The 23,867-nt window shown below is 41.2% G+C and overlaps 1 protein-coding gene across 1 annotated transcript in view; it reads right to left on the reverse strand.

Annotated features, from left to right (window-relative positions):
- GRB2 (growth factor receptor bound protein 2) overlaps positions 1–23,867 on the reverse strand; it is a 44,993-nt gene that overhangs the window by 3,253 nt on the left and 17,873 nt on the right. The window contains exons 2-4 of the mRNA XM_057381390.1: positions 7,429–7,526; positions 2,981–3,103; positions 499–667 (exon numbers count right to left, since the gene is read on the reverse strand). Coding sequence (XP_057237373.1) covers positions 499–667; positions 2,981–3,103; positions 7,429–7,526 — 390 coding nt within the window. The remainder of the gene's footprint in view (positions 1–498; positions 668–2,980; positions 3,104–7,428; positions 7,527–23,867) is intronic.

Genomic DNA, 23,867 nt, shown 5'->3' on the forward strand with positions numbered 1-23,867 from the left:
CAGTACCAAAGCCTCACTGAAGGCTGCAGCTCTGGCCATGATCCAGCATAAATCAGAGAAAAATCACAGAATTTCTCAGGTTGAAGAAGATCTCTAAGATCACAAAGTCTAACGACGAACCCAGCACTTCCCTATCCTTTCTTACTGTGCCCTGTAACAGGACTAAATCCATTTTTAATTCACAGGAATCAAATGACCTTCCTGCAACAGAATCCATAAACATTACAAGTCACATGTTCAAGCAGCAACAATAATACTTTGCCAGAACTTGAGGCAGACCAAGAGTGCAGGTAGGCTTTGTAACAGTGCAGCTTATTTACCAGTGTAATTTTGACTGCAGGATCTAAAGAATCAATCTAAAAAACCTTCCACAGGTAAAAAAACATGTCAGTCAGCTTCTTTCCATCCTTATCCATTTACTCTAAATGCAATCACAGTTTAGGACTATGATTGCAAGAAGCTGATTGCAAGGGCACTCTACATGGACACTTCTCTTACCTGTGGCACCTGCTCAATGTCCCGGAGAAATATTTGCTGGTTCCTGGAGACAGATGTGGATCTGTGATAATCTACCAGCTCGTTCAAAGAATTGAACTTCACCACCCAAAGGAAATACTTGCCAGCCCCATCTCTAAGCACCTTGAAGTGCTGCACATCATTTCCAAACCTGTGAGGAAACAATGAAGAACACAAAAGAGTTCATTATTGATCACTGAGAATTYCACTTTTGGGATCATCAGCACAGAGTTTGGAACAAAAAGGTCCTTCWGGGCACAGTGAAACTGTCAATCACATTAATAACACAGATGCAATYCCATAGCTGGTATCCAGCACACATAGTTCTTGATGTATGTGATGTATGCAGTCACCTGTGTCACTGAAGATGGTGCAGAGAATCCCAAGGACAAATGCCATGGACTTGGCAAGGTCACAGTAACACARCTACATCCGGTGCCTCCCATTTCACATCCCCCAGCAGTGGATTTCCAGTCAAACAGCACAAACACTTTGGTTTAGCTCTTCACACCCAGAAATTTCACAACTGACTCGAACCACTTTCAGTTTGTGCTACTCTTACCATGGTCCTGTGCTTCCCACAGTCACAGTCCCTCCCTCCCACAGCACCCCTGGGTATGTGCAACAATGCAATGCACAAGCACCAGTCCCATTACAGGCAAATTCCTGGGAAAACACTGCCATGGGGAGGGTAGGATTGGCTCTTTAGACAGCCAGTGTGGACTTGTGCAAAGGGCTGTCTTAYGTCCTTAAAAAAACCCCAAAATGTGACCAAAAAAATCCTCCAAAACCCACAGAAAAACCCCTGAAACCCCAAAATGTTCAAAGATGGTGCTGCACCATAAGACAGCAACTTCAATTCCGTGTAAAGGATTTTTTCCAACAAATGATGGCATTCAATTGAAGCTGCATTTCCAACAGTTTTACTCTGAATAAACAGGACCTCTGAAGAGGTCCACTGGGATTTTTCAGAYAAATGGCATATTGGGATTTTTACTTCAGCCCAGAACACTGAAAACAGAGGACAACTGTTCCCCCTTGGTATGCACAGCTCCTAGGCATGAGTGAGGAAAGCAGACACTGCCTCAAAACAACTCCTGGGTGCTGCCACTGCTTCGCCTTCCTCAGCCTGGGAGCTTCTCWCTATTTTCAAATCCTACAGATCACTGTTTAGGAAAAGGATTTTCCTAAATTATACAGACAGTAAAACCTACCCAACTGAGACATTACCACCAGATGGCAATACCAGGCTGAACAAGCAGGCCCAGCTATGCCATTGTAACTTTCTGTTCCTTAAAGGAATGCATTTTCTTCAACTGAAGCTTCCATTCATATCTAATATTCCAGCCCAGATGACTCTGAGACAGAAATATAAACATCTCTAAAATCAGTGGCTTTAATCCAGTTTGCTGGCATGACTCAGTGCTGCTGTACAGAAGGACAAAAATTTGGTTACAGACCAAAGATGACCAGAAAAAAAGAAACAAATTTTGTTGAAACAGATCATTGACAGCCACAAAAACCAGAGCCAGCTGGAATTGCATGTGAATAACAAAAAWTGCTGTAAGGATTCTAAACAAAATCTTGTTTATTTATGGTAAAAAAGGAGAAGATTATAGAAAATAATTTAAAAAAAAAAAAGCCAAAATAAACTGCTGAGGCCAGATTCCCTCCCATCCTACAGTAAATTACTTCRCAGACCTTTTCAAGTTTCTAATACCTCTATTTGAGTGGCTTCAGATCAGAGAATCACAAAATGGTTTGTGTTGGCAGTGACCTTAAAGATCACCTCCTTCCAACCCTCCTGCCACAGGCAGGGACATCTTCCACTAGCCCAGGTCGCTTCAAGCCCTGTCCAATCTGGCATTTAACATTTCCAGCGATGGAGCATCCACAGCTTCTCYGAGCAACCTGTGCCAGGGCTTCACCATGCATATGGGAAAAAAACTTCTTCCTCATCTAAACCTGTCCTCCTTCAGCCTAAGACCACTTGTGAGAGATCAAACGAGCCTGTGATTTCACAGCTCCATGTCCTGGTGGTAGACAACAGGAGTATCATCAAAGCATGCACCAAGCAGAAAACGTTTGCAAATGTGCTACACAGAGGGAATATAAAATAGTGACTTGTACTGCAGAGGAGGAGTGAAGGAGGATGGGAGGTTGTCCACACCGGGCACTTTGTGGCTGTAACAGGGAGGAATAGTATCCACAAAAAAGCCACCAGACAGTGCCTGGGCCTGTGTGAGCCACTTGCCACCAGGTCAGTCCTGTAGGCCTTGCTGCAAACCAGAGCAAGGCTATYTGTTCTATTAGAGAGGGAATAAATGTCACCAGAAGGACAGCAATGCATCTGTGARGTTATTCCTGCTCCTCAGCATTGGCAATCACCTGAGTAAAGGACTCACCAGTGCAAAGGAGCAGCAGATCCCTGATTAGCACACAWTTGCTCCTGGGCATGACTTACTTGACTGAGAGGGAGAAGTCCCCRGGAGCGCTCTCACTCTCCCTAATGAGGAAGGCACCATCATGTCTCTGTTTGCCCARCATCTCTTCAGCCTTAGCTCGGGGAATCTTTCCAAAAAACCACCTGTGTGGGRAGGAAAAAACAATTGGAAAAGTTACAAATTTTAATCCTTTCRTGGAAGAGCCAGAAACATCACAGCTGTGGAAACAAGATCCTGTCTATGCAATGCCCCATCCTGCACAAGTGGAAAGTACATTTTGTATCAAAATCAATYTCTACTCTCTTTCAGATCGGGTGGTAAGACACAACTACCTCAGCAGAGAGAATCARTACTTTCATGCAGCAGCTGTTAGCTCCTGCAGCTCAGAGCCCAATCTCTGAGCCCTATGAGAGTCCTACAGTCCAAGACAGGTATCATCTGTCAGAAAGCTGAAGCAGGTGCCAGGACTGCAGTTACACACAGACCGAGTGAGAAAAGTTCCTTCAAGGTCTCTCTGCTCCATTGCAGAGGAGTGCTGAGCTAAGCAGGGACTCTGTTCCAGAAAAGATGCTGATGACACTTGTTTCAGGAGCCTCTTTTCTTGCTTTTCCCCACAAGCAGGACAATCCAGCAACTTTCACAGGAGTCACATGAATTAGGTGCCTCGTGGAAACCACATCCAAAATTCTCAAGAGCCACAAGCCAGGCCACCAGATYGTCAGCCCTGACCAACAGCCTGATCACGGGATCCTTGCCCCCATTTACATTTGCATTTCCAGACTAATCCAAGATTAAAGGCAAAGAAGGGATGAGTGGTAGATCACATGGCATGAGAAAAGCAGAACCATCTTCACRAGTAAAAAGCAGAGCTTTCAGCTCTGAGGAACAGATCACACAGGACAGCAGCACTTATCACACCCACACCCACGCAGATGACTGACCTCAGAGGAGAGAATTTCATAACAAGAGCTCCACTCACACAGCCTGCTGTCTGCAGTGAAGGGCTTGCTGCAGCAAAAGGAAGGAGTTGCAGAATCCTTCCTGAAAGAGTCATTCTTAAGAGAAGCTGGAGCACTCATGACGTCACAAAGTCACCAGATCTTTCTAAGGGAAAACTCCCTCTAGAGCTGAAGAAAGACTGATTACTTGATTACCAAACCTGCTTTATTTGCTTGAAACTTTCATTGTGTACTTAAAAAAAATGAAAGTTTCAAGCAAAACCATCTTATTCCCAGTGACGAGGAACTTCATGGCATTTTGTACATTCTAGGTGRCTTAGCACCTGTGCTGCTTCTTGGTACCTGAGCTGAGGAGGTGGCAGATCACCATGGGAGACCCATCTGCCCCTCCCTGCACTCTGCTGCCCTCAAAAATCAACCAGGAGAAAACACTGAATGAAACTCCTTCAGAATTCAAAGGCACTATTTAATTTCCGGCACTTTTGGCACTACTGTCAGAAAGACAAGGAAGTYGTTGAATTTACTCTCTGCCAAATGTTGCTTAAAGCAAACTTTATATTATGATTTTAGATATCTCACCATATTTCTTGTTTACAAAGCGTCTTAATCCTGTTTAGTTCTCAAATAATTCTCAATTACTCACACGTGACAAAGTCTCATCTTAAAAACAAACAAAAAACAACCTCAMCTTTGTCTGTAAAATAAGGACGACCTGAAAGAGCTTAAAAGAACCCTTCCTGAATCCTCAACAGAATACCTGTTTTTCCCCTAAATGTTATTGAATCACCACAAAGTAGAAGTGTACTATTCTTTTAGAAGAAATAACACTTCCAAAGTGACAATGCCAAACTTCTTAAAGTTTCTGCCAGCTGCTTCTAAGGCACTTTAARTAGAAAGACTAAAAATCTTTCACAATTCTTGAGCTTCCTTGCAGTTTTATGGCTTCACTATCACATTAGTCAGAGTAAAAGAACTTGAAAAGTGAAAAGAAATCCTCAGAAACAAATGAAGTTATTTTGCAGGACTACTGTCTACTTAAAAACACAGATGTAAAGCAGTAGAAGTGTTGTGGACATATTTTTTGCTACAGAATATTTGAAAAAATTAACAAATATCACAGCATGTCAAAAATCACGTGCAGAATTGGGTAAAATGATGATATTCCAACAACTTTTTTTCTGAAGGGCTAAGCCTGATAAGGCTTGACTCCAACTAGCTCCTGACTGCAGGTGAAAACTCATCCTGTCAGCACTGCAGAACCAAATCCAGACATTCCTGCTGATGCTGCACAGCCAGAGGGAGCTGCACTGATTGTACAGCCCAGGTTCTCATCGCTTCCAGCCTCCCCTCAATTGGCATTTTGGCAATTCCTTCAGCTTCACTTCGCACAATCATTTCACTTGGCCAAGTTCCTCCATAGAAATTACAATACTGCAAAGTGAGACTTCAGCAATATCCCCAGGACAAGCTGATAACAAGCACAAAGACCTGAGATAGCCTGGATCAGATCCATGGTGTGTTTCATAAAGAGCCAAATCTTCCCCTGCCCCCTTCAAGAGCAAGGTGAGTGTGCCTTCACAGGAACCTCCCTGTCCAGAGCTTCCTGCAGCTCTTCTCTGTCTTSCCTAGTTCTGCTCAGTCTTTCCTTGTTAATTGAAGTGGCAAATCAGATTAACCCTTCAGGTTAACTCTGGTCACTGAGAGGTGTCACATTTTCCTCCCAGCTTGATTTGCTGGTAGTTACAGTGATTTGTAAGATTTGCAAAATACAAGAAGAAACRCTGCATTTAATACCAAGCTATGTGCTTGGAGGATTTATGTCTTGGATCCTAGGACAGGACCTAAAGCCATTTTCAGTTGCTTTCTCTCCAAAACCTCTTGAAAATGATTTGATACTTTTCTAGAGAAAAGGAACATTCTCTTTCTCACTGCTCAGCTGCCTGCAGTTTGCTTTTTGTGAGACCTGTATGACTAGAGAGCTCTGCACTACAGCTAAGCCAACATTATGCTATAAAAACTTATGCATAATTTCCCAGGGTTGTTAATGCAGTAGTTAAGACTCCCAGCACTGCTGACACATGGCACTGCCTCCCTCCAGATGCCATCAGCAGTTTAAACATCTTCAGATAAGAAAAAATTAGCTGTGCTTAAAAGCCACTACCAAATTCGCCCACTTGCAGGCTYTAATATTGCTCATTCCCTTTTGATATTCAAAAGGGAAAAACTGACAGCTTTATCCATCTACAACAAAATACCATGGATGATCACAAAATAAACAGATCATGACAGGAGACATCACTGCAGGATAACTCAAATGCCTGGAAAAWTGTTATGAGAAGGTACAAGCTTCAAATCAATGAAAGAGAAATTGCAATGTGGATCTGTGATCCCCACTGGACTGGTACAATCAGGGTAAACCAGACATGTTACTACAGAAAACAAGGCTTTAAACAATTTCGGAATTTTCTTWTGTGTCCTTGCTTCACTTCCCACTTGGCTGCACTGAAGTATGACACCTCTTCTCCCTTCYTGGGGCCCAGTCCCTGAGAAACTTCCTTCTGCTATTTCAAAASAGCCCTTAGAAAAATAATTCTTGATTGCATTTAACTGCAATATCTTCATTATATAATGACAGTCAACACTTACATAAATCATCAGTTTTTGTGAGCAMATGAAACACTACAGCTCCTTGTAAAAACCCTGATTACAGGTTTTGCKGCTCCCTCCTAAACCTTCCTTTGAATCTATTACCCAGAGCTTGCTGTTCTTGCTCAGATGTTGCAGGATCTCAAAGGTTGAAAGAAYCAGAGTTTAGCAGAAGACAGCAGAAACACATGAACTCATACAAAGAAAATACCCAGTCATGAGATATTATAGTTTTCATATGCTGGGTTCATTGCACCTATGGGGAAAGGTTCAAAGTAGTAACTCAAACACAGCTCTCTGGAGCAGCAGAATAAGGCAACAATACCTGTGTAACAGCACTTTGAGGTCAGCCTGTTTTGAGAGGAAGGTGTAGGACCAGATGACTGTTACAGTCCTGCCCACCTTAATTCTGTGATTCTATATTCAGGATGTGACAGACATACTACAAGCTCAGCTCCGAATTCCCTTCACCTTTTGGTGAGCTGTGAATGCCATGATTTTTACTCTTAGCTGCTCAGTAAGTAAAATYGAGAATCATCACAAGAACACAGACACTCTCTTCCTGGGGCAGTGGTGGTGACAAGCCTCTACTAAAGGGTTTTCTGCTGGTTTATGTGTGCTAACCCCAAAGGCACTCCATCTGAGCCTAAAAAACAGAGCAAACACCAGAAAAGMCTCCCAAAAAGACCCTGCTATACAGCTACTGTGGAAGGAGTTACAGCAAACACTACAGCMAGGGAACACAACTCACCAGCCATCCTTTATCTGTCCATACATTTGRGTAGATCTGGTAAAATTTTAGGACAAAACCCTCCTCCTGTTTGTGGGGAGGCCCAGGGAGCCTATCCCAAAGTTCTACTTACGGATGGGGTTTCATTTCTATGTAGTTCTTGGGAATGAAGCCGTCTTTTCCATTGAGCTCTGCYTTGTACCAATTCTGATCGCATTCTTCATTTAAAACCTGAAGGAAAGAAGCAAACAAAAATTAAGCCTGAGATACATTCAAGATGCAAGCAAAACTGATGTAAGGCTATTCYTCCCATCAGTGTTGAGCAGTTTTTACATGAATAAAGTTAAACACATTTAAACAGCAAATGCAGATGAACTAAGTTCCTTCTTTTTCTTTTTTAAGGGGATACTTTTCTTTCTGCAATTTTAAAAACAAATGAAAGATCAGGAGTCACAAGAGAGAAACCACAGGAAAAGGTAGCTTTAAAAAACATAAACTGATACTTCGAAACATGCTTGCTTTAAAAACTTTGATGCTTTAGCTATCATTGAATTTCTGTCAATTGGCAGAGTGCAGTAGACTAATCTGGTACACTGACTGAAAGCAGTACCTCCAATATTGTATTATGTTCTGTAAGTAAAGCCATGCTGTAGTTTGAAACAACCTCTCCTCAAGATGATTTTGTGTTGGAAGGAAATAACCTCAGAGAATCTGCCCCCTTCCCTTTAAGATTAAACACCACAACACTTTTCCTCAAGCACTTTCATTTTTTCTCAGCTTTCTCAAGAGGATCCAAGAAAAAGCTAAATCTGAGTTAAAAAAAAAACCAACTTAAAGCCTCAAGTTACAGAAGTATCACATGATTAGTATTGCCTGAAAGCAGGAGGATAAGGAAATGCAAACAAAGACAACATGAACAAAGATCCAGAGATCACATTCTACATACACAGTTATGGTGAAGATATCCACCAAACCTCCAAACAAACTCTTTTGCTATGTCATTATGTTTCTTTATTTCAAGGGTGGTAAGAGGAAATTTAAAAACAAATAAAAGAGAAAGTAAAAGCAGACAAGAATTCACAAGTGCAAGTCTTATTCTTACAGCTCATGGGAGTGCTTCAGAAAATTAAAGATCAGTTCTTGCTGCCTCTCAAAAATACGTGACACACCAACATCCTAAATCTGTCTCACTGCTGGATGCTACATGTGACAGAGAAAAGCCAAAAAACCTACTGAAATAAAATGTGGCAAGAGAGAGCAAAACGTGAACCTCCTCAGTAAATTACAGTGGGTAATAGTTACCTGGATGTTCCTTAACTCACAATGGAAGAGGCTGATGGGATGTACACTMCCAGGGTGCCAATGCTTCCACTATTGAATTAGCACAGCAGCAGGGCCACTTCTACAGAACTTTAGGTAAGCAAAGACATTCATCTTTTTATAGCCCATTTCAGGATATTTTCAGCTGAAGAGGTTTTAATACTTAGAAGTACTTTCATATGGATGAAAACCTTCAAGCTGTCTTTTGTGCAGTTACTACTTTGGGCTTCCATGCATTTATTTACAAGCACTATTCCAGCATGCACAGCAGAGTTCAGTCATTTATCTGGGATAATCAGAGCACAGGTCATGAGCAGTTCAAGCGTGTTTCTGTTACAGACTCTGAGGTAAGAGCTCCCACATGGAGAGTTGCTCTGGATCAGCTGATGTCTGCTGGACTGCCTTYGAGCTGCAGGACCACGAGCTAGGCAGGGACTGATTGCTCCTCGACATGAAATACAGGGAGARACACCAGCAGGAGTTCTGGGATACTGAACAGGGATGGCAGAGATCAAAAAGAGTTGTGTAAAAAAGGGAACTGCAGAGAGACCAGGGAGGGCACAAGCTGAAGCCCAGATCTATAACTTAGTCACTAAAGATTTCAGCACATAGCATCAAGAACAAGTGATCTGGATGTTCTGTAACTCAAGCTGCCTTCACTAAAGTCATGCACAATCTAACACAACTCCAACACAACACATTTGAATATAATTTCCAATAAATCAAATTTTACACAGTGGTGTGCATTCCTTTATCAGCGATATCCCCCATGAGCTTTGATAAGCTCATGTGCTACAGAATCGTTTTACCACTGTCAGAGAGCAGCTAAGGGATCTGGCAGTCTGCTTTTTTTTTCCAGCAAGAATGGGTAAACTGTAGTTTCATCTGAAGGAACTGCCAGAGTTTTGTGGGTTTGGCAGTAGGTATTAAAAAAAAAATTATCAGAAATTCTAATGCCCAGATGTAAATTATTTTAATGAGTTTTATCTTGCTCTGAAGATATGCTAATAGATTTGAAGGAGCCAAATCACATCGGGCTTGGGGTACTCATTAATGCYTGGCCTGAAGCCAAATGCCATCGAGGCAGCAGCGCTGAGGGATGCATTAAGGTTTGTGACCAGAGTGAAAAATAGCTGGATAAAAGGCAGGGTAAGGTAACTGTCTTACATACCTGCCCATCCAACCTGTCCAGGGAACTTGTGCTGTAGTGATGAGCCCTCCACAGCTCTCCCCAGAGCGGCTTTGTTTGCTCCCAGGACCTTTTCCTGCCTCACACCCAGGCTGACGTTATCTTCACAGCCCGWTGTCCTTCCTAGGATCATTTTAACGAGCTGTCACAGCTCCATTCACACCCTGGCAGGCAGCCAAGGATCCATGCCCCGTGTTATGGACCAGAGAGCTCATCCACAAACAGTCACCCTGTAAACACCCCTGGGTTCCCCTTTCTGGCTCTTCCAGAGAGAATAGAACACACTGTTTTCTTTCCAAAGCTCCATGTTCCCRTATCACTTCCACAGCAGTCATCTCCACAACACAGATCTACAAAATCATTTTTTCTGACAGTGTCAGACACCCCTGGAGCTGCTCCCAATGCTTAGCCAAGCAAAACTGACTTGTACTGAAGGGCCTTAAATTCAGGACAACTTTGCAGTCACATGCACAAGGCTGGAATTCTGATGGTTSCTATGAAGTTATGGAGCTTTTATCATGAAAACTGCAGAATAGTCCTGTAAAATTTCAACTTAAAAAAAAATTATGCCACTAACATCCTTTAGTGAAATAGAACTAATAAATAAGTCAGGAACGCATATAGGAATCTTGTGCATTGGTGTATCTGCCTTTGATGTTTACATCTGACATTGCTGTCTTTTATTTTAAATAATAAATCCATTGAAATGAAAGAACTGACTTTAAGTAATTAAACCATTTTATGCTTTATGAAAAGCATCCAGTAAATCCATCTATTCCATACCTCCAAGTGATTTTCAGATAATAAATCACATTAAAATTKATCATCTGGATATTAAAACACAGTGCTATGCCTCTAAGAAAAATAATGATATTAACTGAACTACAGTAAGATTTTCCTGGRCTTACCAAAGCTACAAATTTTAATCTAAGTACCGCATGTATCACTGGATTTTGCTYTGAATAATTCTCCAAGTACAAGACAAAAATACAGATAAATTAAGTAACAAAATTAAACTTCAAAGATTCAATGCTCCAAACTGGACAGCCTTCAAGGTCTGCAAAAAATCTGAAACACTTTTTTAGCTCAATTGTTCAAAACTGCTGCTCTTTGGGTAGGTCAAAACTTAAAGCATTCCTTTGCATCCAGTTCCATGGCTGCCATAGATCTAATCAGGTCTATGCAAGAGTGACTCTTCCTTTCACACTGGGGCATCTGTGCTGAGAGGAGGAAGGAGGAAGGATATTTTTATCCCCTCCATTTGAAGCCACGCTGCCATGTGATGTCCTCAGCCCGCAGTCAGCCCTGTTTTACAGTGAGAGTGGCTCAACTGCTGCCCGGCAGTTTCCCAGTTTGATAACAGCTCTTATCAACAAAAGCCCATCTGTTCCCATGGAAATGGAGAAGAGGCACCACACAGCAAGGCAGTTCCCAAGTTTTAGCTAGAACAGTTCACACACAGTAACCATCCCCAGCCATGTTCAATTCMATACCTGGTGAATATTTCCAAGCACACCCCTGGGAATTGTTGTACCCCAGTCTCAAACCTCTCAAAATCAAACCACTTTCAGGAACACGCAGGCACTAAACTGGAACACAACAAACAGATCTGGCTCAGCTCTCAAGCTGACACCCATATGCAAACATGAAACTAAACATCATGCCWTGAATGTTACGTGCTGTGAATTTAGCCAGATTAATCAGCATGCTTGGGTTTTGGAGAGACAAACCCTTTAAAACATATTCAGAGAGGTGTCTGAGTTCTGGCTGAAGCTCCTCTTTCCCCAGAACTCCAAGGTTTTGGGATTCTGCTGCGCTAACWGAAACAGAAAGTGTAACACAACTGCTGCAGCAGCACCTGTTATTGTGGAGAAAATCCACATTGGCAAAGTCACACCGACAATGCCACAAAGAAAACAATGCGGTATATTAAAAACATTCCCAAAGTCTGAAGAATCCAAGGAAAGCATTCACGACACTCAAACTAGGGCAGGAATTAAAATTTATTAAGTGAACAAATGTTTCAAAGGCAGCAATTCTGCAACTGAATTTCTAAGCCCGGAAATTACTTGTCCCAGGATAGAACAGCCCTTGGGAGGAGGGTTCTCACCCTCAGCAGAGGTGCTTTAACATTGCTTTYCATTTCAGAGAAAAAGGGCTCCTTTTCTGCTCCAAGAACTACAAACTAGATATAAACCAGCAAGTAAAAACTGCTTCAAGGGAAACTATGTCTGGATTCAAGAAAGCAAGCTCACCATGGCCCAATATAAAGCATTTTTGTTCCCTGGAAATTTATTTTAAATGGCACCACAGTATATTCAAATTCACGTCTTCAGGGTTTTGCAAAGACAACCAAAGACATGGCCTGGTCASCTGCTGCTCCTGCCTTATCCTTGTGTTGAACAAATGAATCCTCCTCCCTCTGGCTGCCTGTCTGGCAGGAGGAATGGCATTGTGAGGCATCCTGGGGAAATCTGCACATCAGAATGGCATTGTGATTCAGGCAGGGCCAAATCAATTTTTCCTTTCTTGATTTACTCATCACACACAGTACAGTTAATTTTAACTGCAAACTTTCAATTCAAAAAGATCCATTAGACAATTAGGGTGACTCAAGAACACGTAACTGCTAAACTTGAATTCAATTTATCATAACAACACATAGGAAATGCAAAATATCCACATTTTTCAGAACAAAGCCTAAAGCACCACGTTTGGACATGCTTTGAGACTGTGCATATTTGCTCTCTAGGTAGACATAAAAAGCTGTGRCAATGCTTAACAACCACTGAGCAAACATTACCAAAAACAGCCAGAGAAAGATTRTTTCTTAAATTGCACTCAACTAGCAAGTATTATGATATAATACCTAAATAATGGATGTAGATTGCACTCTAATGCAGTAATGTGTTATGGATACAGGTTTTCATTCTCGCTCGCCCCAATTCCCATTATCACTATAGAAACACTTCTTCCACCCACAGCTTTTTAAAGGCACAAGAAGARCACAAAATATAAATCCAAAAGAAGGTAATTTCAGAAAGTCTCCCCACCACAACAAACACAAAGTCCAGGGGTCTTTCTTYCCCACTTCTCAGTGGTAATTTTGTCAGAAGTCTTATCTGAAGTGACATTGCTTCTTCAACACACACAGACTTTGCACACCCACAGCCTTTACCACAACAGCCAAGCAGCTGGAAGCAGGAGTCCAGAAGAGGAAATTTTGAAGCTTTTCWGAGCAGAAGGCTGATGTCTGGGTTACCAATTGCTGTCTTTAGTTTCTTTGAGATGCAATTACATCTCAGTTATTTTCAGGAACTTGGAAACTCATCCAAAGTAAAATACATGAGAAGGTTGAGAGACAACAAACCAACACCAAGAACAAAGTCACAGGACATGGCCACTCCAGGATCTATGCTTCTCTTTCCAAAGTGTTACACATTGGCCTCCAAGTCTATTGCACAAAACTATTCATCACTTAGGTTTGTGCAATATAACCATTTATAGACAAATTCAGGATTAACCTAAACTTCTGAAAGGGTTGATGAGGAGAAGTAGCTTGGTAAGATTACAGAAATGATGTTATTTTTAACTGCGTGAGATAAAAGCAAGTTGTCACTGCAATTCCACACAATATTTCACCATGCAAAACTCAAATCCACAGGATAACTGGCTGAAGTAGCAAGAAATCCACAGCTGCACTGGCTGACAAGCACAGTGAAATCTGTTGCAACAAAGAAAACTCCAAGAGAGGACTGGTGCAAAGAATTAGCATCCAAACTTTTCCTAAACCACCTTTTATATTTTTGCAGGTAACACAAGAATGCTCGGGACATTTTTATGTTAGCTGAGGCACAACCAAGTCTAGCCAYAAGGACAGAACTCAGCACGGACTAACTCGCCTTGCCAGTCTGGTACTACTAACACGTCCCCTCTGGCAAAAGTCTTCAATTGTGAAGTTATTTATTTAAGTTAATAGGAAAAAGAGAAGTAAAATAAGAACAATCTAGACAACAATTCTCTTTCCCTATGGCTCACCTTTTTTTGTTTACATGGTACAAAGATGGGAGGAAAACATCCAGTATTTTAAAGTATACTGCGGCGAGCTCCAAAGTAACTAGTGGAGATTCTGGAAGGAATCAATAAAATTCAAGAAACTTTGTCACAGGTCTTGCATTCCTTCTGTGTAGGAAGTTTCCACTAGCACAAACACATGGAGGCAAAATGATAACAAATGTACCAGTTCTGCCTCTGCCCTTGTGGTGGACAGGGAGATGTCAGCCCCAGAGACTACAGAATTCCCTTCAACTTAGTCCTCTCCCTACTACCACTCGTATAAAGGTTAAGCTGTAGATACCACAAATATCCTATTTTCAAAAGGAGTGATGCAAAACCTCCCTAACATAAAGYACAGCAGCCTGCAGCAAAAAATCATTATTAGTGATTTTACAACTCAAACAAAAATAGCTTTAGAGAACTTGAAGTAGCTACAGCTCACATTTTAATTAGGCTTCCTACATCTCAAAGACCCCCAAGTGTTTCCGAAACAGCAGGGACTCTCAGAAGTGAGATTCATTTYATGTTCAGCAAGTTTTATGGTACTTAAGTGAACACTAATTCTGACAAATTTCGTAGTGTGAGGACTACTTCAACATTTGATGCTGCAAGGAATGCACAGTCTCATTCCAACACCCGATCAAAATGGAGTGCAAAGCAGTAAAAAGCTTGTTAGCACARCCCAAGCTCCACAGCTCAGCTCATACACGTGAAAAGCAGAATGCTCAAAGATTCACAAGAGCAGTTTCTTAAAAAGAGGAAGGGGAGTGTTGTTTTTCCCCAACAGACCAAGGGTTAGTTTACAGTCACTAAAGACCAGGACCAGGCTCCTTTTATAACAAGCTGTAGGACTCAGGATGTTATCACGGAAACAGAAGACAAAACATCCTTCCTTAATCTCAAACCCAATCCAGACCGAATTTGGAAGCCCTGAAGACCTCAGCATTTGGTTGGTTTTCTATTGTGCACTGTGTATTAATTCWCTCAGGTTACTACTAGGGATGGGCATTTGCTTGCAAATGAGTTCTTCATTGAGGTTTTATTTAGAATTGCTTAATTTAGGATTAAAGAGTCCCAGAAAAGCCACCACTGGTGAAGCACAAACAGAACAGGTCACRTGCTGAAGCTTAGAGAACTCTATGCCATCCTCTCTCTTTTTTACTGAGGAAAGAAAACAGCCTTGAATTCTGAGTACAAATCTGCTGTGTTTGGGAAAGGTTCAAAATCTAAAACCAGGCCCCAAAATAAGCCAAATGCATGTATGTACATATGCACATAAAAAACAGAGCACATATTGCCTTAAGCACCTAAATAAATCCTCAGTTTTGAGAAGAAAAATTTTGAAAGAACTCTTTTTACCTAATGGTCACAGTAATGTCTCCTGGTTTCTATTCCTGTAGCTGCTGCTAACACCAGTGCTATAAATTCCTACCTTACAAGGGCTGTTTAGTCCTGCAACTTCCAGTTTAGCAACATGGACACGAAGCATAAAATACATCTGTTATCACATGCTCTAGACTATTTATCCAAGTACAASCAACTACAACCTTTCAGGCYTTTAATGAAATTGTGAGGCTTTTGYAAGAGCTCTTGACACAAGCTCGGACAGATGAAGGTCGAAAGTCACTAACAGAAAATAATGAAAAAGAGCTATCAAACATTCCAATGAGAGTGTTTCAAAATTGCTTTTGAGCTCAACAGAGAAGCAGCGAAACAGCAGCAGCATCAGCAGTGGGTTTGTGGCAGTTTACAAGCATATAAAAATTATACATTTCTCACTTTCTGCACTTCTCTCATTGTGCTGGCTCTGTTGTAAGCCAGGACTTAATGATAAATCTCAAACAAAAACTGAAGAAGGTAATGAAGAACAAGCAACCATAGCATGTGCTTGTCCTTTTAGAGCTTCACAATACAAATGTAGCTGGTCACTACAGTAAAATTGAAAGTACCCTGGGGATATACACATGCCTGACAGCCCATAGGTCAGACATTCACCGCTTGCAAAATCCATTTGTAACCTGCTTTGCATAACAATTTCACTTGAATATCCAACAGCTCCTACTTCTATTTGCATGTGTCCTACTTTGTCCGGCTATCTCTCACTACAATGCACCCCTGGAGAATGCATTTCTCACCATCTCAGGAGGAAGGACATATACCTGTCCCAGAGACAGGGACAACTCCTGTGACTGCACAGCAGAGGCCCGACCAGAAAGCAGAGCTCCTTGCTGGCTGTCCCATGTGTTGCTTTTAAACACACTACAGTCAGGGACTAAAACACTCAACAGAGGACAAAGCCAGATTTGCATAAAGAACTGGATAGTGCACCAGTAATAACCAGCCTTTGATAATCTCGTGCTTGGTACCTTAAATCTCAACAGATATTCCCCAAAATTCCTCTATCAAGAATGAAAGATAAAGCATGCTGAAATTAAGACAGTTGTCCTTTCTGTTCCAAATAGATGGTGTGTACCATTACCTCTGCTACGCTTCACTGCTCAAGAAACCACCTAACTCAACCTCCACTCCAGTACTTTCACTCTTAATTACTTCATTTGTGCACTTTTCCTAGCACACAAATTCAACAATTCACCTGTCACCTCCAGCCAGACAGGAACAGTTATTTGTGGGGTGACATCCACCATGTCCTCCATTACAACCATTTGAAATCCTTGAACGCCACAGAGGTGCTGTGATGTACATCAGTGACAGCAGGTTAAAGTCCARCAGGATGTGTTAAGGGAGACAAATGAATTATGAACACTCAGCATTCTGCAAAAATACCACACCACATAAGGCACCTTGACCCCAGTGCTGGAATAGCTGGGTGAAAGGAACGGTAATTATTAGTGGGACAACTTGGACTTAATCTTTGGTTAGAGATTTAGGGTGGGTGACCAGAGGGCAGTTTTGCAGCAGCATTGTAGATATCAGTGCTCCCCAGCCACAGCCTTACATGCCCCGAGTGGAAGAATTACCCTCCATGATGGGCAGGTATTACAGCCCTGTCTGTACAGCTCATTATGAGTGACATCACTTTGACTTCAACCAATTTTCCACTGTAACGTTTGGGGTATTTCAGAGGAACTGATACCAAGTATAAGTTATCCTGTCCTGTATTGGCGCAGTTGATTTTTTCTGCCTACAACTGTGACAGTTCCACTGATCCTTGCTGAACATCTTCCTGTTTTCACATTTCTTCAAACCATCATGRCAGGAGTTGTCACCTAAATGAGGTYTCTCTGATTGCTWGTAAAACAGTCTGACAATGGCAGTGGACAGAGTTCAAGGAGCATTTGGACCATCCCTCAGGCACATGCTGTGACTTTTGGARTTGTCCTGTGCAGGACCAGGAGCTGGACTTGATGATCCTTGGGGGTCCCTTCCAACTCAGGATATTCTGTGATTCTATGACAACTASGATTGATAGCCCAGGACACCCTGGTAAATTTGAGTGACTAACAACATGATGTACTTTGACAAGCAAGACAAAGTTAAATGAAAAAATGTACATGCCTTGCACTGACAACCAGACAATTTGGTGAGGAGCAAGCCACATACCAACRCTACCTGCTACAATGCAAAAATGAAGGATTAAAATGTAAAGATTGTCCATAAGCCAAAACCCAGCTATGTTTTCATGGGAAATATAATTAGAAACATTATCTGTTGCATTTTCAAACACACTAAGAAAAGATACAACTCCATAAACACCTTAAAGAAAACTTGTAAGAGTTCAAAGCACCTACTTTYAGTTTTTGCTTCTAAAAGAAGCAAATTAACTTGAGCTGCAGCTGCTCACTGGTTTTTCCARTGAAAAAGCTATTGCAAACACACGAGCAAAGGGTCCACCATGTTTCCAAACATCACAACAGGCAGATTCCTGCTATTAGTGACAGTAATGTAAATAAGAGGGGGGTCAAAAAAGGCTTTCAGCACAATGGCATACATTTACAAGACAGGTAACCTTGAAATTCTTTTTTCTCTAAATGCATGGTTTTGTTTAAACTGTTTCATTACAATATTCAGGACACATTAGTTTTACATTGCAGACAAGTAAATAGAGCAATAAAAACCTTTACTTTCATCTGGTTTTAAATTTAAAAGCTTGAGGATTCTGCAAGCTTATATTCTTATTTAATATTGGTTCCTTAATGTATTATAGCATTGTAAATATTACAGACTATGAAATAGTCATAGTCAGCTCTTTGCCAGAAAGATTCCAGGAATAATATTTGACAATAATTATCTACAGGACAAACTTTCCTACATTAACTACATCTGATATGAATGTAGAAAAATGTATTTGAGAAAACGATGCAAAACTGTAGTTATTCTGATATTACTGAACTTTTGTACATCTCTTACTGATGGTCCTCAAAATACACAGTTGTTAACTCATGCCTTGAAAGGCAGAACACATTCAGCTAAACACAAGAGCTATAACCCAAAGGTTGATTTAAGTTTTTGTTCAGGAGTAAGATTATTCAGCAATCAAACTGTTAATACTGACACTGTACACATCTTGACCTTGGAATTAACATCCTTACTTGGGAATTCATACTTCTGAGCAGGAATTCCTACCCAGCTACAAACCCAGAGGCCACACTCTCAGTTTGTGGTGGCTCCAAGTTTGCAGCAGTTCTGTGAGGGTGCAGGGGCTGCACCCTCCTACCTGAGCAACTCCCAAAGTGGGAACAGGCACCTGTTTAATTCCTCACATTGGAGAACTGATGTGTAATGGAGTTTAGGGAGGTGCTGTATTTCCCACCTGCCTGGTTGGCTCCACAGAAAGTGCAGAGCACTGGGAGTGAAGCAACAGAGGAGACGGGAAGGAAAGGAATAGGGCAGGACTGCTGAAATGGGCACTGCCATGAAGGAAACACCCTTGCTCCAGTTTCAAAGGACACAAAAGGCCTTCTCCACAATTTTTGCAGCAAGCACATTAAAACACACATATGCAGGAACAGTTCCATTTGCTCGAAGATTCAAACACAGMAGATCAGGGGAAGAAAGGGGCAAAAGTTCAAGAAAGAGCACGGGGACAGTCCTGCTCTGGGACAACAAAACTTCAGGGCTCACTGACTACAACAGGGAGGAAGGGAAATGGGGAAGAAGGAGTGAGGGACTTAGCTGAGATCTAGATGCATTTGTGTTTTCTGATGACAGATCTATTGGGCCAAGTGTTAAGACCATTTTTTTCAAATTGTATACAAGCTGGGACCTTTAATTGATAAGACGGAGAGTCAGGTCAGCCATACCTTCATGTCAGACAACCAAGTTAAGCAAAGCTTCACACTGATCCTGGCAAGAGACACCTGAAAATTTTGGCAGCATAGACAGAAAAACCTCAGACTTCATGCACAGAACCGCTCTAAAGTTCAGGGACACACACAAGAAATGCTRGTGGGCTCATCCATCAAGTCTCTTTTTGTGCTACACCCTCAACAGTGACAGCTGCTGGTCCTGCTGACAAGTTTAATTCTTTACAGGTTACATCACCAATGTACAGAGCAAAAGTCTTCCCTTCCATGCCAKTACACATTGCAAAACTGCACATAGAAGAAAGCAGAGCTTTATGGTGTTTGAAATTACATGCTAATACCAGTGCATAAACCTCCAACCTTTTAGACATAGAACATCAAGTGAGTGCTAACTGCAATAGTCTCTCTGCAGCAACTGAACAATCAGAATTCGACAGTCAGTAGTCATTAATTTTTTTCACACCTAAGACCCACATGGACTTTCCTGCCAGTCCCTGGAGCATACTCTGCAATTTGCATTTRAAAGTACAGAAGAAGGAAAAGCCCAGGTCCCACTRCCTTGAGACAGCTGCCCCAAATGTCACCAGCACCCAGGTCAGGCCCCAGCTGCCAAGGCTCATCACTAGCCAATGAAACTCAAGTTGCCATTTCCTCTTAGCACCAAAAACGTTTTATAGTCTCAGTGATCTAAGAATAGYATTATCACTTTCTATTTGAACTGCATTTTCCCCAAACTCAAAATACATCTGGAACTCCCCACTCGTGCATTTCAATCCCCATCCTAGTGAGAAAATTGAAATCTTATTTTGAGATAAAAAATGAAAATTACTTTTAAAAGGACTACACAGGATTTCCTAAGCAATTGCTGCAAAGGAACARGGCCTAGAGATTCTGGGCAGGGTCTGAAAACCCCTCCACAAACTACTGTCAGTCTGTCAGGCAAAGAAGCCTATTGAAATATATACATATAAAATACACGTTTCAATTGTACATATATTTTYTACTTTGTTAGGATGGGCAACAGCAGTTGCACCTGCACCTTTTGRAAAGCATAATTTAGCTTTGGCCATRAAATTTCCCAGACATATTGATGRAGAACAAAATGATAATAAATGCTTGTGGGATGGAAAGTCTAAGATTTTTATTAAGCAGACTTCACACACAAAATGGAAAAGAATAACTAGTGATAGTTAGACCAGAAAATAGTATTTAAAGTAATCTAGAAAGCCTCATCACTTTTCTACTGTGTTATGAAAAATCATCATCCAATCTCCAGGCTATATGAGGCGTTCAGATGCAAGGCTTACTGCAGCTGCCTTACACCAACAGACACCACAAATTAAAGACTTGCCTCATCAAACCAGAGCTTCAACAACTCAGTTTGCTACAATTTTGTGCAGCAGTCTTACAGATCTTGTTTACAGAGCCAGCCCTTGCCACACAGGGACTGCAGTCTATGCTCTACTTTGCCAAGAGCCAGGTTCAGGGGAGAAAAGAAGAAAAGCTTTGTTTGCTACAGGAAGGGTTCACTGTGCTCCTTTGGATTACTCTCCCCTTACAACAGAGGAGATATGATTCATATCAAATGTCAAAGTCAACGGATTCTCAACATCTTTATTTTTCCTTCCACCCTTGACAGCTCCTCACTGAAATTATTACTGGGGGGTGTCACAGCAACAGCTCTGACCTCACCATCCATTCCCCCTTCCTCCTCCACTACCCCAAATGGAACAGGCTTGCTATCACTGAGCCAGCTCATGCAATTCTTTATTCTTTGCAATTTCCTACCTCTCATTTGAAAAACAAATACTTCACTGTTATCTAAAAATATATTAAAGCACTGCCAGCAACTCAGCACTTAAAGCAAAACAACCATCACCACCCAGTGTGAATGCACAATAGAAGTAACATTTTGGTAAGGCAAATTTTTAAGGAGTTCTTGAGAACTGCAAGAAAAATAACTCAAGTTACAAAAAGAAAGGGCTGCTTTGCCATCACAAGACTCAGCCAAATGCACRGCCCCAGGGCAGGAATGGAGACTGCCATCCATGTCAGCTTGGGGTGGCTGATCAACTTGGATGGGAGTGAACCCAGCACAACTACTTTATATCAAATGAAAGACAACCTTAGCCTAAAAAAAACCCAAACAACAACAAAAAATATATATATAAACCCACAACACAAGTCTAGAAAACCAAACAAACAATAAAAAGCCACTAAACAAAAAACCCCAAAACACAAACTGCAACAAAAACAAACCCACCAAACCCATGTCCAGTTCATAGTGCAACTCAACAAATGTCTGTGCTACCACAATCTGAGTGACACTCAATACAGAGTGCTGTCTGTAAAGCTCAGCCATGTCCCCAAGAGGAGTTTGTGACAGAACTTAGTTCAGCTTCTCCCTGTATTTTCTTCCCTTCAGCCATTCATTCTCACCTCTTACTCTCCACCCCCATGCTGTGCTGGCCCAAGTGTTTGAGGAGTYAGTCAAGACAGGACAGGGTGAAAGAAAAAAACAAACAAACAGTTTTTAATGGCTAATTTTTTTCCAATATACTCAGTCCTAGTGGAGCTTGGTCACTTGGGTGARTTCTACATCCACAGAGCACAGGAACTACAACTGGAGGAGAAGCTCAAGTGGTCCCTGCACTGCACAAAACAATGAAACCTGATTAGAGTCAGGTGCTCCAGGCAGTTGAAGTGATATTCCTGCATTGCAGATGCTCTCAAAACCAGGTGTAACAATATACACCACTGTACAGAAAAGTACCATTTAGATGACCTATAAAAATGACAGACCAAACACAGGAGGAGAAGGAACTTACTTCCTCCTAGCCCAGCTTCAAAGCTCTAACTCATYTTTTCCCCTTTCTATCAAATTTTCTTCCTTTTTCTCCAAATGTAGCTTCGGAATGGGAACTGGTAAATATGCTCCATGTTCAAAGATGATCTGTAGAACAGTCAGAGCAATATTCAAGCAATATTCCTTACAGTAGCTAATCTAGAACTCCATCACTGTAGCACAATAAAATCTCAATTGCCCWATGATTCTGTTCAAACAGGAGTTACAATAAAATACCAATCTCTTAGAGACAGAGARSCACATTTGCTGTTTAACTCCCACCATCAGCAGCTGTCCTTTTGCTTTCTTTTCATTTCCAAACCTGAAGAACTGATACCACTTCTTTCATAATTGATGCCCAAAACTCTGCAGAAAGGACAGTGCTTCCTTCCCAAGTTTCARACAAAGAGCTCTTGTAACCTTCAAAGTCCACCTGACAATGTTTGTTCAGTAAAACATGTTAGTCCAATGCAGAAAAGGTCTCCCCTGTCACAGGCTACAGAGTTAACCCTTTACAATCAGTTAAATGACTTGCCAGTAACAAGAGGGAAGCTGTAGATAAGGAAGAACCAGGGAATTTTGTGCTCCAAGTCAGTTGTCCCTTCTGTATTTAAACTGGCTAGMTACATATTTTCCAGCATCTTGCATAAACTTCTGTGTTCTTGTAAGAAGATGAGAAGATGTTCCACGAAGTTTTATATTTTTGTGTGTCAAACACTGAGACAAAACTCTGGAAAATCCTATTTCGTTTCAGAAATGGACATAAATTAAAAAATTCCAACCTATCATCAACTAAGAATTTCTCAAAGTATTCAACTATAATAACCACTACTAATTTGTTGTCATATGTGAATTGCATCCTTTGTAACTCAAAAGAGTTGATTTACTCATCATTTTAGACAGTCTATTGAGACAAAAAAAMCCAAACAAAAAACCCCAACCAAAGAASCCCCACACACAACAAACCACCACCACTAAAGTGTATGACTCCAAGTAGGAAAATCTTKGAGTGCTTGACTATTTCAGGCCAAAATAAACATTTAATCTGAAGTCTGCAGAACACACTTCAGCCACCTTTTATACTACATTTTTTGTAGCTGTTGAAGAAAGGGTTAAAGCCAGGACATTTTTAAATCTAGAGATTAAGTGTAATGAGATCAGAATAATAAGATTACCATAATCTGCCTCACACACATAGCTAGGATCAGCCCTAATCTCTTCATTTTGAGACAGATGGAAAAAGCATGAAATCAGAGATAACAGGAGGCCAATTTCCTAGAATCGGCAGCTTTGCAAGGTTCACCATAGCTGTAAGTCAATATTTTGCTAGATTTGTATCTATTTAACCAATTCTAATATAACATATTGGAAGGGACAACCAGACATCTCTAAATCCATACTACATAAATAGTAAAGTAATACATCAGTGTAATTTTAATATATTGCAGAATATTAAAGACTAATTTACTGAGATTGCAGCCAGTACCATTCCCAGATGCTTCAACTGGGAATGCAGTGAGTAAAGAGCCAACCACCTGAAAAACAAAGATCTCAAAACTGCGCATGACCAGAGGCTGCTCATTGATTTTTCCTATACGGTGGATAAACACAAAGTAGCAATTTGCATCTGTGACGGCTTTGACAGAAAGCAGTCATGGGAAGGGACAGTTTTAACCTCGATTTAAGTCAGAATATTAAAGAGATGCAGTGTGGAACCATCGCTTAACTCTTCTTTTTGCAGGATAAGAATATTGGCAGGGGGAGAGGGGAGGTATGAAATAGCCTCAAATATACAAGAGTGGTTATGGTGGCTACTGTCCTGCTACCTTGGTGGAAGCTGGCCAAGAATCAATAATAGGGAAGCTCAAGGAAAAAAAAATAAAAAACACCCCAAAAAA

Source organism: Malurus melanocephalus, unplaced genomic scaffold, assembly GCF_030028575.1.
Source record: "Malurus melanocephalus ecotype Western Australia unplaced genomic scaffold, MMel_1.1 scaffold_509, whole genome shotgun sequence".
Taxonomy (NCBI): Eukaryota; Metazoa; Chordata; class Aves; order Passeriformes; family Maluridae; genus Malurus; species Malurus melanocephalus.